Source organism: Podarcis bocagei (assembly GCF_964188305.1).
Source record: "Podarcis bocagei genome assembly, chromosome: 7".
Taxonomy (NCBI): domain Eukaryota; kingdom Metazoa; phylum Chordata; class Lepidosauria; order Squamata; family Lacertidae; genus Podarcis; species Podarcis bocagei.
In genome coordinates, this window is record NC_138132.1 from 27,433,013 (window position 1) to 27,446,607 (window position 13,595).

Sequence of the window (13,595 nt, forward strand, 5' to 3'; positions counted from 1 at the left end):
CAAATAGGAAAGCATTGCAGTTGGGACAAAATAGGAGTAATATGCATTTACATGTGAGTTAGACTCCAACCAGTATCACAACTCTAAAATGCATCTGGACAATTGACTTTTGTCCCATGTATTTGGTTCCTTACCCTTACAACTCTATTTCCTTCTCCACAACAGCTCCTCATTGTCATTTAAGTTACAGTTCCATATTGCTGGATAAATTGATTTGCAAATAACTGAATTACACTCAAAATGTAGTTCTTTAGATTTTAGTGGGCAAAATGAACAGGGATGACGTTATAATACGCTTCTTTACCAGCTTTCATATAATAAAATCACAAAACAGTTTAAAATATACATTAAACCAATAAATAAAACCAGTTCTAAACAAGCCAATCAATGTCCATCAGACCTGTCAACAAACCTCCAAAAATGTATCTGAAGAGTCAGTAAAGCCACGAGAACAGGTATAGGTATTTGGCTCCTCAATCACAAAGCTTGGGCACAGGGAAAGACTGGTTTAAACTCACACTTCCAATTCCTAATAAATTGGGATCATATGGATTTCGAGTAAGCCATCCTTCCCCTCCTTTTACCAATCCAATGAATTTTAAGATGCAGCATTAAATGCACTTCTGGTGGGAGACTAGATGCTGAATAAAATAGTGACCTTACAATGTTTATATAAGTTATTACTCCATGAAAATTTACTCTAGTGTGCCTGCCCCCAAAAATCAATCAGTTCTGGTGTAACCTCTCCTCTCCAACAACTTTGTAAGCTTCCCTACCTGGTCACCTACAAGTGAACAGCCAGAAACAAATTATGACAGACAGCTAGAAGCTGTTTTCCCTCTGTGCTCTGAATTAGAGAGAGAAAGATTGTTTAACTCACACAAGCTGCCCCTCAAACTGCTTCAGAGGAATGGAATGGCAAAAGGGCTGGGCAATATATCGTCCAAAACCGGTTTGAAGTTCACATTGTGATAATTGTTTCATAATATTTGAGCTGGCAATATATTGTGAATCACAATGTGTATAAGGGCTGGGCGATATCTGGTTTTCAACATCGTGACAACTCACCAGTTAAACATTGCAATAACTCACTAGCTAAACATCGCAATAACTCACCAGCTAAACACTGCAATGTTATCACCAGCTAAACCTCACAATATCACCAGCTAAACATTGCAAACTACCACAATGTCTGAAATAAGGATGGAACTATACAGAGGCAAACAGGACAATATCCTGGCAACTGCTACTAAGGGGTCTAAAATGGATAAATGACAGTATTATCAATCATCACACACTCGGTTTCATCAGTAGGCCAAAATGCATCCCAACAGGACTTTTGGTTTTGGGCTTGGCTACCAAATGGTGGTATTCAGGACAATCCAAAGTACGGCAATGAGTCATTAGTGAATTCAAATAATCTGGGACTGCCAGCAGGCAGGAGGCAGAGGCTAGGAGGCAGAAGCAGCAGTGGCAGAAACAGCTTGCCAAGACCGCAGTACGTGTCGGCAGTAGTAGCGACAACCTGCAAGGCCTTGCGGCGGCAGAATGAACAGTGGCAACTTGCGAGGCCTCACGGTGGCAACAGGAGCTGGGGGCAGTAGCGGTGGTGGCATAAGCAGTGGTGACCTGTGAGGCCTTGTAGCAGTGCTAAGAGTCATGGCAGTAGCGGCAGCACCCTGCGAAGACTCACAACAGCGATGGGAGGCAGTGGCAGTAGCAGCCTGCAAGGACTCATAGCAGTGACGGGAGGTGGCAGCTGTAGCGGCGGCGGCATGCAAAGCCTCAAGGCAGTGACAAAAGGTAGCTGCAATAATGACACCCTGCAAGGCCTCACGGCAGCAACGGAATATAGCTGCAGTAAAGGCGGTGGCCTGCAAGAGAGTGATGGCAGCAGCCTATGAGGCCTTGCAGTGGCGATGGGAAGTGGCAGCAGTAACAGCATTAGCCTGTGAGGCCTCGCAGTGGTGACAGGATTTGGCAGCAGAAGCGGTGGTGGTCTGCGGGTTCTCGCAGCAGAAACCTGCTGGGACTTGCAGCAGTCACAGGAGGTGACGGCAGGAGTGGCATCCTGCGAGGCCTTGCGTCAGTGACAGGAGATGGCAGCAATAGTAGTGGCAGCCTGCGAGGCCTCGCCGTGGTGGCAAGAAGTGGCGGTGGCCAGCAAGTCCTCCTGGTGGTAGTGGGAGTTGGTGGCAGAAGTTGTGGCAGCCTGCCTCAGCGAGGCCTTGCGGGCCACCTGTGCTTCTGCTACTATCTCCTGCCACCACTGCAAGACCTTGCAAGTCGCTGCTACTGCCACCGGCATGACAATGCCTTGCAGGCTGTCACCGCTTCTGCCACTGCTGCAAGGCCTTGCAGACCACCACTACTGCCGCCACCACAAGGCCTAACTGGCTGCCACTGCTTCTGCTGCTGCCGCCCACTGCCATGCCGAGGCTTCACGGGCTGCTGATTATTGTGCCACTGCTGCCAGGCTCTTGCTGCTTCTGTGCCCTCTCTGTTAATAGTTCTGCTGCCATCAGACTGCTGCCTAGCAGCCTGCTTGCAGTCTCAGATTATCTGTATTCACTATAACTCATCACCGTACTTTGGATTGTCCGGAATACCACCATTTTGTAGCCAAGCCCAAAACCAAATGTCTCATTTGGATGCATTTTGGCTTGCCTGCTGCTAAAAGTGACCATGAGGTGATTTATAATATCATCATTTATCAGTTTTAGACCTTTAAGTAGTAGCAGTTGCCAGGACATTGTCCTGTTTGCCTCTGTGTAGTTCCTTATTTCAGATATCATGATATATCGATGTATCTTGAAAATCAGTTATTGCCTAGCCCTAAACAGCAACAATAAATATCTGGCTCAGATGAGGAATTGGCAGAAATGATCTGACAGCTTATCACCACCAAGGCTAAAACACAGGATAAGCTCCAAGTTCAACGCTCACTATGCCTGCATCAGAATTTGTTCCAAGCCACAGTGCAGAAATGAGAAGGCTGGTACAATATTTAAGCTAATAGCAAAGGTTGCAAGGTTTTTAGCTGGGGCAATCAGAATAAGATCCACTATTTGACTATTTATTCAAAATGCTAAAATGTATTTCATATAATTGACTTTTTATTTCTATTTTTTGTATACCATATTGTTGTTTTATTGTTATGGCTGATGCAAATAAAGATTCATTCATATTTAAGCCAATAAATTCGCATCTCTTTTCCTGGTCACTTCATATTTATCTTTTTGACAATTTGGGCGATTTAAATATAATTTGTTGTAGGGACTGGTGTGTATCACTATTCTAGTCTGCCCAGTTTGATATGAAGATGAGTTTACTGAATTAGTTAATGGTGGATTTCATCTACTATTTTTGTACTAATGACATGTTTTTATTCTGTTTGCTGTTGTTATGGAATGTTTGCAGTTGCCCTGAATGTCACTGGCAAAAAAGGAAGCATAGAGATCTTTTAGAAAATCTTGTTTGCTTTAAAAATTAATGAAAAAGTATTCATTTTGCTCTTGGTAACTCTGGACTGACTGCTCACTGAGCCACCATCACAACACATAAAGGATTGCATTTTTTATTAGTAGAAGTCACAACAAAAACAACCCAAGTTTTGCAGTAGGGTAGAGCAGATATCCAACCGGTCAACCGCGATCGACAGGTAGATCCCCGGGAGATGGGTCCGCCCCCCCGCCCCCCTCTATCTGTCGCTCCCTCACGTCTAGTGGGCGGTCGTTTGGCGTCTGCTGCTGGTGATTGGGGATAAAATAGTTTCATTTAGCGCTAGACGCATTAATTAGCAGCCTATTAGGGATTTTTGGCATACTCTCTTTAAAAAAGCTCAGCAACTCTTCTCTCTCCCCTCCAAGAAAAGCTCAACAACTGTGGGGAATCATCCCCAAGAAAAGCTGAACAACTCTGGGCAATCCTCCCCTTCCACCCACCCACCCACCCACCCCACGCACGCTCCTCCTCCATCCAATGACAATGGGTAGATCACTGCCAATTTTTTTTATACTGGGCGTAGGTTGCAGACTCTTGGGGGTTGGACATGCCTGGGGCAGAGGAAACAGAACTATGTTATCTGGCTGAGTCATCTGGGAAATTGGTCATGTTACCTATAAAGGGTTAGATCCAACAGGAAGCTAGAGACATCTGCAATTCCCTTATTTGAAACATTTTAGGACCCAGCTTCCTACTACAATGAATTCACACTCCTAGGTCCCCAGGCTTCATCTCTCTCGGAAAGGCAATGTCACATAGGATGGGCCTGCTGCTCACTGTCACCACGGTTTTTCCCTAGAAAAGGTTTAAGCCATTGGGTCCCTCCAGTGAAGATCTGGCAACTGCTTTGTCTCCCTTCATGATAGCCTCAGACTCAGGAAAATGCTCAAACGAGGATGTTGCATACCATGAGATCACGAGCAGAGCTTTAACATTTTTCCAAGGATGTATAAGAATGACAACTAGAACCTCACCTATCCATTTCTCCAGGTCTGCAGCTTCACTGGGGGTGGCTCTGGGCAGGATACCAGGATCTCTGAAACTGGTCTGCAGCAAACAGCTGATGACAAAGAGGAACAGGATGCCAGCAATGATGGGAATGGCCAAGGTCAGGTTACGAGCCAAGAAGGGACAGCTGAAAAAAAGAACAACACATTTTTGAAGTAGGGCCTCCATTCACCACACAAACACTACACTCGCGGACAGTTTCTTTTAGTTGGCCACTGGAGCCAACAGATCATAACTTCTTCAGATTCCACCTTGCAAAATTCTGTAGATATTTTAGAAGAATATGATTAAGGACCGCTTTGCAAATAAGCTCACAAAAGTTACAAAAATTACTCATCGGCTAAGAAGCAAATTGCCTGTGCATCCATACTCGTTGTGGAGTTGGGACAGAGTGGATGAGGGACAGTTTGATCTAGTGCCCCTTCCCTTTATAGAGTTTCATATGCCTGCCTACATAAAACTCCTGGTCACCTATGCCTGCCAGGCAAATTGCTAAATGCAAGGCTGGATTAAGGGGCAGAGTGGACAGCAATAGCTATCTTATGAGGTAAGAATCATTATATCAGTCATAGCTTATTCCTGGAGTAAATCCTTCCCTACTACACAGTCCTTTTAAAATGTGTTGTTGTTTTTTTGCTGGGGGGAGTTATTGGGTATAGAGCGGTATATAAATTCAATTTTTAAAAAATCTAGTTTTTCCTTAAATCCTGAAGAAAGCAAATCTACAAACTAGAGCTACTTTATTTTCCCCTCCTTTTTTCAACACATCTCCACTAAGTTCTTTCAAGTGTAAGCTTGATACAGTTTCTAAAGACTGTTTAGTCGCAGAGCTGATGCCCTCTTATCTTATTAACCTGCTGTGTATATATCCACTTTTATCATTGTTTTTTATATAATGGATACAGCTCCATTTTTAATGTACAAATAGTTGAATATCTTTTTAGATTTCTATCACAGAGATATTGTGAGGGAGGCCACAGTTATTACGTTTCATTGAAGCAGAACAGGGACTATGAGGTAAGTTACTTGTCAATGGCTAACCGAGTGCCAGTGTGACTGCATGAGACTTGACAATGCCAATATTTGTCTGGATCACACTGGTTCACAATTATTTGGTGTTGGAAAACACAGTGAATCCACTGGTTAGAACAAGCTTCACTGCCTCCAGCAATTTTGGATCACCTTGCTGAAGCACAGCTGTTTCCCCCTTGCTCTTTAACTCAAGGTTGACATGCCACCAGACCCTGTGCCTCCAGCATCTACTCTGAGCTATACAGTTGTACCTTAGTTTCCGAACAGCTTAGTTCTCGAACATTTTGGCTCCTGAATGCCGCTAATCCAGAAGTGACTGTTCTGGTTTGCGAACTATTTTTGGAAGCCGAACATCCAAGAGGGCTTCCATGTCTTCCTATTGGCTGCAGGAGCTTCCTGCAGCCAATCAGAAGCCGTGCTTTTGTTTCCAAGTGTTTTGAAAGTCGAATGGACTTCCAGAACAGATTCTGTTCGACTTCCAAGGTACGACTGTACTCTGGTCCACGAAAGTGGGTGGCCAGATTACCGGAACTGTTGCGTCTGATGTTAACGAAGCCAGATCCAAACAATTTTTTTATAAAAGATCAGTAACTCCATCTGAATCCAGAGGTGGCAATGACATTTGAATCCTTATTTAGGGTTTCAATATATGAGACCACAAGTATAGTCCAAGGACATGTCACCATATCTGGGAGAGGGGGAAATTAGCGAGGGAGAACCTGATCACGCTGGGCCTAGAGTTGTCAAGGGTAACCATGGCATTCTTTTTAAAAAGGAGAAGCAGGGTGGGTGGGAGCTTGATTTGAGAAGTGGGAGTGAGCTGTGTGTCGTGAGGTAAATTAATACTATTTCTGTTCTGTTCTTTTCAGTAAAGAACAGATTTTGAAGGGCTGGGGTTGTTTGGCAGAAAGACAGCCACAAAGGCTGCAGAAGGTGCAGTGAATGAGCTGACACTAAGACTATGGCAGAAGCACAGTTTGTGACAGAGGCTTGTCAACTAGCCAGGGGAAAATGTCCTTGTCTGATCCTGTGTCTTTAAACGGCAGTTTGGTCTGTGAAAATCAACAGGTGAAATTTCACACAGCTTGGTGATCAATATTACCACTTCTTGGCATCTGCCATTTGAAGCATGGCTGCAGAGACCAGCTAAAAGCCCCACAACCCTGCTCAGTGGGGGAAAATTCAGCACAAGCCCTGCTTCCTCTGAAATGTTTATCATGAGCAGGATGCAACATATAACATATGTTTACTAATCCCTACTGATTTTAGTGGATCCCAAGCAGCTACTTAAGCTTATCTATGTAAACAGGGCTGTTTCAAAGGCTAACTAGGATTGATTGATTGATTGATTGATTTTATATATCGCCCTTCATCAAAAGATCTCAGGGCAGTTCACAGAATAAAATACAAGATAAAACACAAGTAAAAAATTGAACCAAAACAACAAAACAACACCCACCCCCCTTTCCCACAGATACATTTGACAGGCTGTAGTATATTAATCAGCCAGGTTGAAGAGGAACGTTTTCCCCTAGTATCTAAAATGTATATACTGAAGGCGTCAAACAAACCCCCCTGGGGAGAGTGTTCCACAAACAGGGAGCCACTACAGAAAAGGCCCATTCTCATGTTGCCACCCTCTGGACCTCAAACGGAGGAGGCACACAAAGAAGGGCTTCAGATGATGAACACAGAGTCCAGGACAGTTTATATAGGGAGAGGCGGTCCAGAAATGGATCATCTCAACAATAATGTATTTATATTTTCATGGATTCTGGAGTAACAGCCTTTGAACCCAGCACACTGGCTGAGGAAGAAGCACGCTTCCCCCTTCATTCCCACCCCTACTACAGATAACCAAAAGCACAAGCCAATGGAAAACAGCACAAAACCCCCCTGCCAGCCAGCATCTTGCAGTCTGCCTTGCAGCCAAGGCAAAAGAAGCATGGATTTCGCTGAACAGTGGGCAGAAAGGGGAAGTGTACACAAGCGAAAGAATGGCAAAGGTCCCTTCTAGCTCCAGCCCTCCAATCTGCAAAACTACATGGCTATGAGTAGAGGAGAGAGCCCCTAGTTATTCCAAGGCACTATTTCACTTTTCAAAATCACATCAACTTTTGATCTAGCAGGGGAGGGGGAGAGAAAATTCCAGAGAGAAAGCTTGTCAATTTAAGGAACAGCATTAATATGTCTTCTGAAGCAAAGTCAGCTTCTGAGAATATAAAGTCAAAGCTGAAGGTGGTTAAGGTTTTCTGTGACTGAATGTAGATTTACAGATGTAGATTTACAGGCAGCTAGGGTACTGCGGCTGGTCTCTGTTTATGTTTAGGTAGTTGACATGTGTGGTGTGGTACAGGATGGCATGGGGCTAGTGCTACTGCATACAATGAGGGAATGCCACAATCACACCAGTACCAAGATCCATCCACAGCGCAGGTCACATGGGCTGGATAAACATATTAAACTGGCCCACAGTTTTGCAGTAGCGAAGACAAAGCTTACAACTCCACTCTCCTAATGGCTGGAACGGAATAACAGGGCCTAGCTGCTAAAACTCCCAAGATTAAATTTCTACCAAAGTCAAGGAGAGCTGGACACGCAAGCAGAGGCTTTAGACAAAACCAGCACTCTGGGGAATGCACCGTTTACATAAGGAAAACACAGAACACCCCCGTCCACTGCAGAAGGACTTTACTATTATAAGCACTGATAATCACACGGACTCCCAACACATACAAAAAAGCTGCCCAAATACTGATACCTAGTCATGAGAGGATTAGAGGAATCTGATGCATCTCCCAAGTTCAGTTGTGAAGCCACACCAGATCAACACTAGTATCATCTGCTGCAGCTGTCCTTTGATTTCCCTTTTGTGCAACCAAGGGCAGAGGGACATGTCATAAGCCCTTCACATACATCCCTGAATCCTCCACTACTTTTCCTTCCCCACAGTGGTGCTAATCACAGTGGTCCGAGAGGGTGTAAGTAACAAAAGATGCCGCCCCTTAAAGGGTTTTTTAACAGGAGAGCCAAATACCATTCTTGGCAAAACACCAGATACCACAACGTGAAGCTGGTACACAGTATGTCCCCCCCCCCCACCCATTCCTGGCTAAAAGCCTCTAGTCAGTGTAAAGAGTCTAACAGAGATGTCTTAATTGCATGTTAGAAGGAGATTAAGAGTTGTTTCTCATGATATGGCAGGCATGTATTTAAGCACTCACCTGTTAGTCATAGACAGCAAGGAACCGGATGCCAGCTCTCAAGCTGCCTACACACTTTGGTGGACATTTACAAGGTTGATATAGAAGCTGCTGGAGAATGCTTATGCATGGCAGCTGAATAGGCTGAATGGTCCCCACACTGCTGCCAAACTCTAGCAGAATGGGAGACAGGCCCTGCAGACCTGATACAAGCTAGCACACCCCAAATGGAGCAATGGAGACAGTTTCAAGCGGTCTCCATGTAGCAGCAGTATCTTGGAAAACTGCCTCAATTCTATGCATTAGCAGGTAAAGGTGAAGGACCCCTGGATAGTTAAGTCCAGTCAAAGGTTGCGGCGCCCATCTTACTTTTCAGGCCAAGGGAGCCGGCGTTTGTCCACAGGCAGCCTTCCAGGTCGTGGCCAGCAAGACTAAACCGCTACCGGTGCACGGAGGACCATGATGAGTGCCAGAGCACATGGAAATGCCATTTACCTTTCCATCGCAGAAGTACCTAATTATCTACTAGATCTGGTATGGCATAAGCTGGTACAGAGCAATGGGAGCTCACTCCATCGCGCAGATTCAAACTGCTGACCTTTCTATCATACTCATTAGCACAACACTGAACACACACATACACACCTGACTCACTTCCACCTGCCTTTGCAAGAGAGCTAGCATGCCTTCAGAAGATCTTGTTTCCTCTCACACAAGCACAGCCCACAAGTGGCTTAGAATATGAACACAAGTCAGACAGGGCTCAGTCAAACGTTCACTTGCATAAACATCCAACTTCATGTATGTAGCTCCTAGTGGCTCTTTGCATTCTCCCTGCCCCATAGACCAGTGTTTCCCAACCACTGTTCCGCGGCACACGAGTGTGCCGCGAGATGTTGCCTGGTGTGCCGCGGGAAAAATTAGAAAGATTTTTTTTTTTAAGTCAAATTTTCGATTGGGGCGCCGTCACTAGATGACCCCTGGGGTTCCCTCCCTCCCTCCCGCTCTGCGCCTCCCTCCTCCTCCTCCTCCTCCTCCGGGGAGGCCCTTCCTGGCTCTCGGCCAAGGCTTGGCGGCTGCCACTCACTCACTCACTCGCTCGCCCACCCGTCCCTCCATCCCTGCACCCGGCCTCTCCCCCTCCGTCCCCAGCGCGGGGGCTGCCGGGATCCGTAGTCCCCTCGCCCTTGGGCTCCGCGCCCGCACGGGGTGCGCGAACTACGTTTCCCAGCGTGGCCTGGCGGGCCGGGCGTTTTGTTTGAAGCGCTCTTCTCCCGGCCATGGAATGAGCGCAGCGGCGGCGGCCGGGCGGGCGGGCAGGGGCTCTTCCGCGCAGACCCCGCGCAGCCTGCCTGCGCCCCCGCGGAGATCGGGCGGCAGGATGGAGCCCGGGGATCCCCGCGGAGGCGGAGCGGCGGAGGCGGAGGCTGCCCCCCAGATAGGGCTGCGTCGGGGGTGTGTGTTATTTTTGCAATGCTGCATCCGCGCCGGAGGGGACGCATCGGACCGCGGGGAGACCCCTTGGCGGGCGTGCAAGGCAATGCATGCGTGCAGGCGTTGCATGGAGTGCAGTGCAATGCAATGGCAACGCGGCGCCCTGCATGCATGCATGCAACTTCCACCGGCGCTCCGGACTTGGCAGGTGAGGGGGGTCCCCAGTGGGCGTCAGAGAGAGCCGGGAGGGCGAAGGGGAGCCGGGGGGGGAGCAGCGCTGCTCCCCGAGCCGAGCCCGGTGGGGAACTTCGGCGTTGTTGCGCCGGGTGTTGGAAGCGGAGGCTGGCGGGGGCCCCTCACCTGCAAAACCTGGTCGCCTCTCATATATTTCGTGCATTGCATTCATCGCCCGCTTTCTCCTCCAAGGAGCTCCCGGGGGCGCGCGTGGTTCTCCCCGTGTTATCCTCGCAACAACAGCCCTGCGAGGTGGGTCAGGCGAGTGGCCCAAGGGAGCACCCAGGGATTGTCCTGGCCAGGTGGGGTGATTTGAACCCTGCTCTCTGCCCGGTCTTCGTCCTCATTTAGCCCCCACATGTGCATGACTGTGCATGACTGAGGTTTTCCCCCCTCGTCTTGGCTATGGTGTGAGTCTGTCCTGTTAATTAATGGGGTTCTGCCTTCGGAGAAGATGAGCCAGCCCTCAAGGAGGTGATTATGTAATTTGCTAGCAATTCATGTCCCTCCCGGCGTGACGCTGCGCGCTGACGTCACGGGGCTGTAATGGTGGTGTGCCTCGAGATTTTTTTCATGAAACAAGTGTGCCTTTGCCCAAAAAAGGTTGGGAAACACTGCCATAGACAATTATGCGTCTTACTCTGCAAGAAGACCACAATGAATCGTACCCTTTCTAATGATGTCTTGCATTTCCACCTAAGCTCTGGAGCAAATTTAAGAAGTGGCAATCTCTCCTATGGTGTCATCTGAAGTTAACTTCTTGAATGTTTGTGCTATTCACTGAAAAACAACTTCTTAAATCATCCCAACCTCAGATCTTACTTTCAATGAGTCAAGTCAGCTTTCTTCACTCATGTTAGCCTAAAATAACCAATGGTGAAAAGATTCATTCAGGTCCATTCATAGGGCACTTGGAAGACAAAGTGGGGAAAGAGAAGCACCGCCCCCTTATTTTCCTATTAGAACAAATGTGCATGCACACATACAGGCTGAGTGAGATGAGAAGCCCAAAGTCTTGCACATTTATTTATTTTAATGATGTACATCTTGCCTTTCATCTTTGGTTATGATCCGTCGTAAAATGCCTTGGAGGATCCTAACAATTCAATACAAAACTGCTAACACCTTGGTGGCATGGGAGAGAGGGGGCTGAGAAAGATGGTGGAGGAAAGGGATGTCAATACCTCTCCCCAGTTTTCTGGTATTCCTAACATTGTGACTGTTCTTATTATGCTTTTTCTTACAATTAAAGCATGCAATGCAGGTTGCCTTCACTAGGCAGTATTTTGATGTGCCTCTTGTGTGGGCTGTGGGCACCAAGCAAAGTTTCTGCATCTTCAGAGGAGAGCTATGCCAGCAGTAAGAATGTAAGAAGAGGCCAAGTGTTACTGGCTCAGCCTCTCTCCACAACACATTATTTTAAGGGCTTTTTATGGGCTACTGCTGCCAATGGGAATCCCACCAGTGGGAGAGAAAGTGAACTCTGCCAGATGTTTCCAGGATGATCTTGTATCAATTGCTTTCTCACACCTAACATATCTCACAATGTTGATGCAAGAATAAATTGGCGGGGTGGGGGGAAGCTACCCTAAGCCCTAAGAAATGTAATAAGGGGGGGGGGGGAATTTAGCGCTTATCCAAAAGCAGGAACTTTATTACAGCAGTGGCACTGGAATCACAAAATTCCCTCCCCTGTTGGGGTCAGAAGTAAGCACACCCTCCCTTTCAAAAGGAGTGTAAAAACCATGCCTATTTCACTGTGCCTTTTCAGTACAGTGGTACCTTGGGTTAAGTACTTAATTCGTTCCGGAGGTCCGTTGTTAACCTGAAACTGTTCTTAACCTGAAGCACCACTTTAGCTAATGGGGCCTCCTGCTGCTGCCACACCACCAGAGCACAATTTCTGTTCTCATCCTGAAACAAAGTTCTTAACCTGAGGTACTATTTCTGGGTTAGCAGAGTCTGTAACCTGAAGCATATGTAACCCGAGGTACCACTGTATTATCTTGTCTTATCAAGTAAAGCTTTGGCACGGTGCCTTCACACAAAACACAGTACTGCAGCGCCTAACAAATATACTGGGGCATACTGGTTTACTGCTCAGAAAACGCCATCAAAAAGTGGCTCCTAAATCTTACCTACATCTACACAAAATAAAAAAATTCCTTCCTGTAGCACCTTAAAGACCAACTAAGTTAGTTCTTGGTATAAGCTTTCGTGCGCATGCACACTTCTTCAGATACCAAGAACTAACTTAGTTGGTCTTTAAGGTGCTACAGGAAGGAATTTTTTTATTTTGACTATGGCAGACCAACACGGCTACCTATCTGTAACTACATCTACACAGACAGTTATATATGTTAAGCTTCTATGGACTAGATACTAGCCTGGCGAAGTGGGGCTCTAGTCCGCAATCCTATGCACCCCTAAAGTGGGCGGAAACACCCACTGAACACAGCGGGACTTTCTAGAGGAAAAGGTTTGATTCCACGCCGCACCTGGCCAGCCTTTCAGTCGCCACAAGGCGCAAACAGGTTACACCCTCTAGCAATTAGCTTAACCTTAAGCTCGGTTGCTGCCGACGGCAATAACGAAAAAGGTTGACTATGTGGAAACACAGGGGCTTGGAAAGGTTGACTATGTGGAGCAGGGCTTGGAAAGCGAGGTCACGGTTTTGCAAGGAAGTAAATAAATGTCAAAAAGCAGGAGGGGCGTTGGGTGTCCCCCCCCCCCCAGCCTGGGCTCCTTCACTCACGGACTCACTCGAAGGCGAAGAAGAGGCCGCTGGTGACCACGATGAGGCCGAGCGTGAGGAGAAAGACGCCGCTGTGCCGGGCTAGCATGAGGCGGCCTCCGCAGTAGAAGCGGTTGCGCCCGGGGAAGACCTCCCACTTGCGGCGGCGCCCGTGCGCCGGGGTGGCGGCGGCGGCTGCTGCCAGGGAAGAGGCTGCCGGCGCCGGAGGCTCCGAGGAAGGAGGAGCGGCCGGGGTGCCCGGCGGGATCTGCCGGTACTCGCATTCCTTCATGGTGATGGCGCCGGCCGGCCTCCCCCGTCCAGACCCCACCGAGCGGCGGCGGCGGCGGCAGCCTCTGGCACAGCCAGGACCGCCCGGCAGGCAGGGAGAGACCCGCTCGGCAGCTCCGTCGCCCCGCCCTCAGCGGCAGCGGCGGAGGGAGAAT

The 13,595-nt window shown here is 47.7% G+C and overlaps 1 protein-coding gene across 3 annotated transcripts in view; it reads right to left on the minus strand.

The window, feature by feature from the left end:
• ZDHHC18 (zDHHC palmitoyltransferase 18) overlaps window positions 1-13,595 on the minus strand; it is a 33,590-nt gene extending 19,995 nt beyond the window's left edge. The window contains exons 1-2 of one of the 3 annotated variants that reach the window (XM_081202781.1): window positions 13,179-13,595; window positions 4,479-4,639 (exon numbers count right to left, since the gene is read on the minus strand). In XM_081202781.1, coding sequence (XP_081058907.1) covers window positions 4,479-4,639; window positions 13,179-13,441 — 424 coding nt within the window. In that variant the 5' untranslated portion in view covers window positions 13,442-13,595. The remainder of the gene's footprint in view (window positions 1-4,478; window positions 4,640-13,178) is intronic. The other 2 variants (XM_081202780.1, XM_081202782.1) reach the window with 2 other exon arrangements.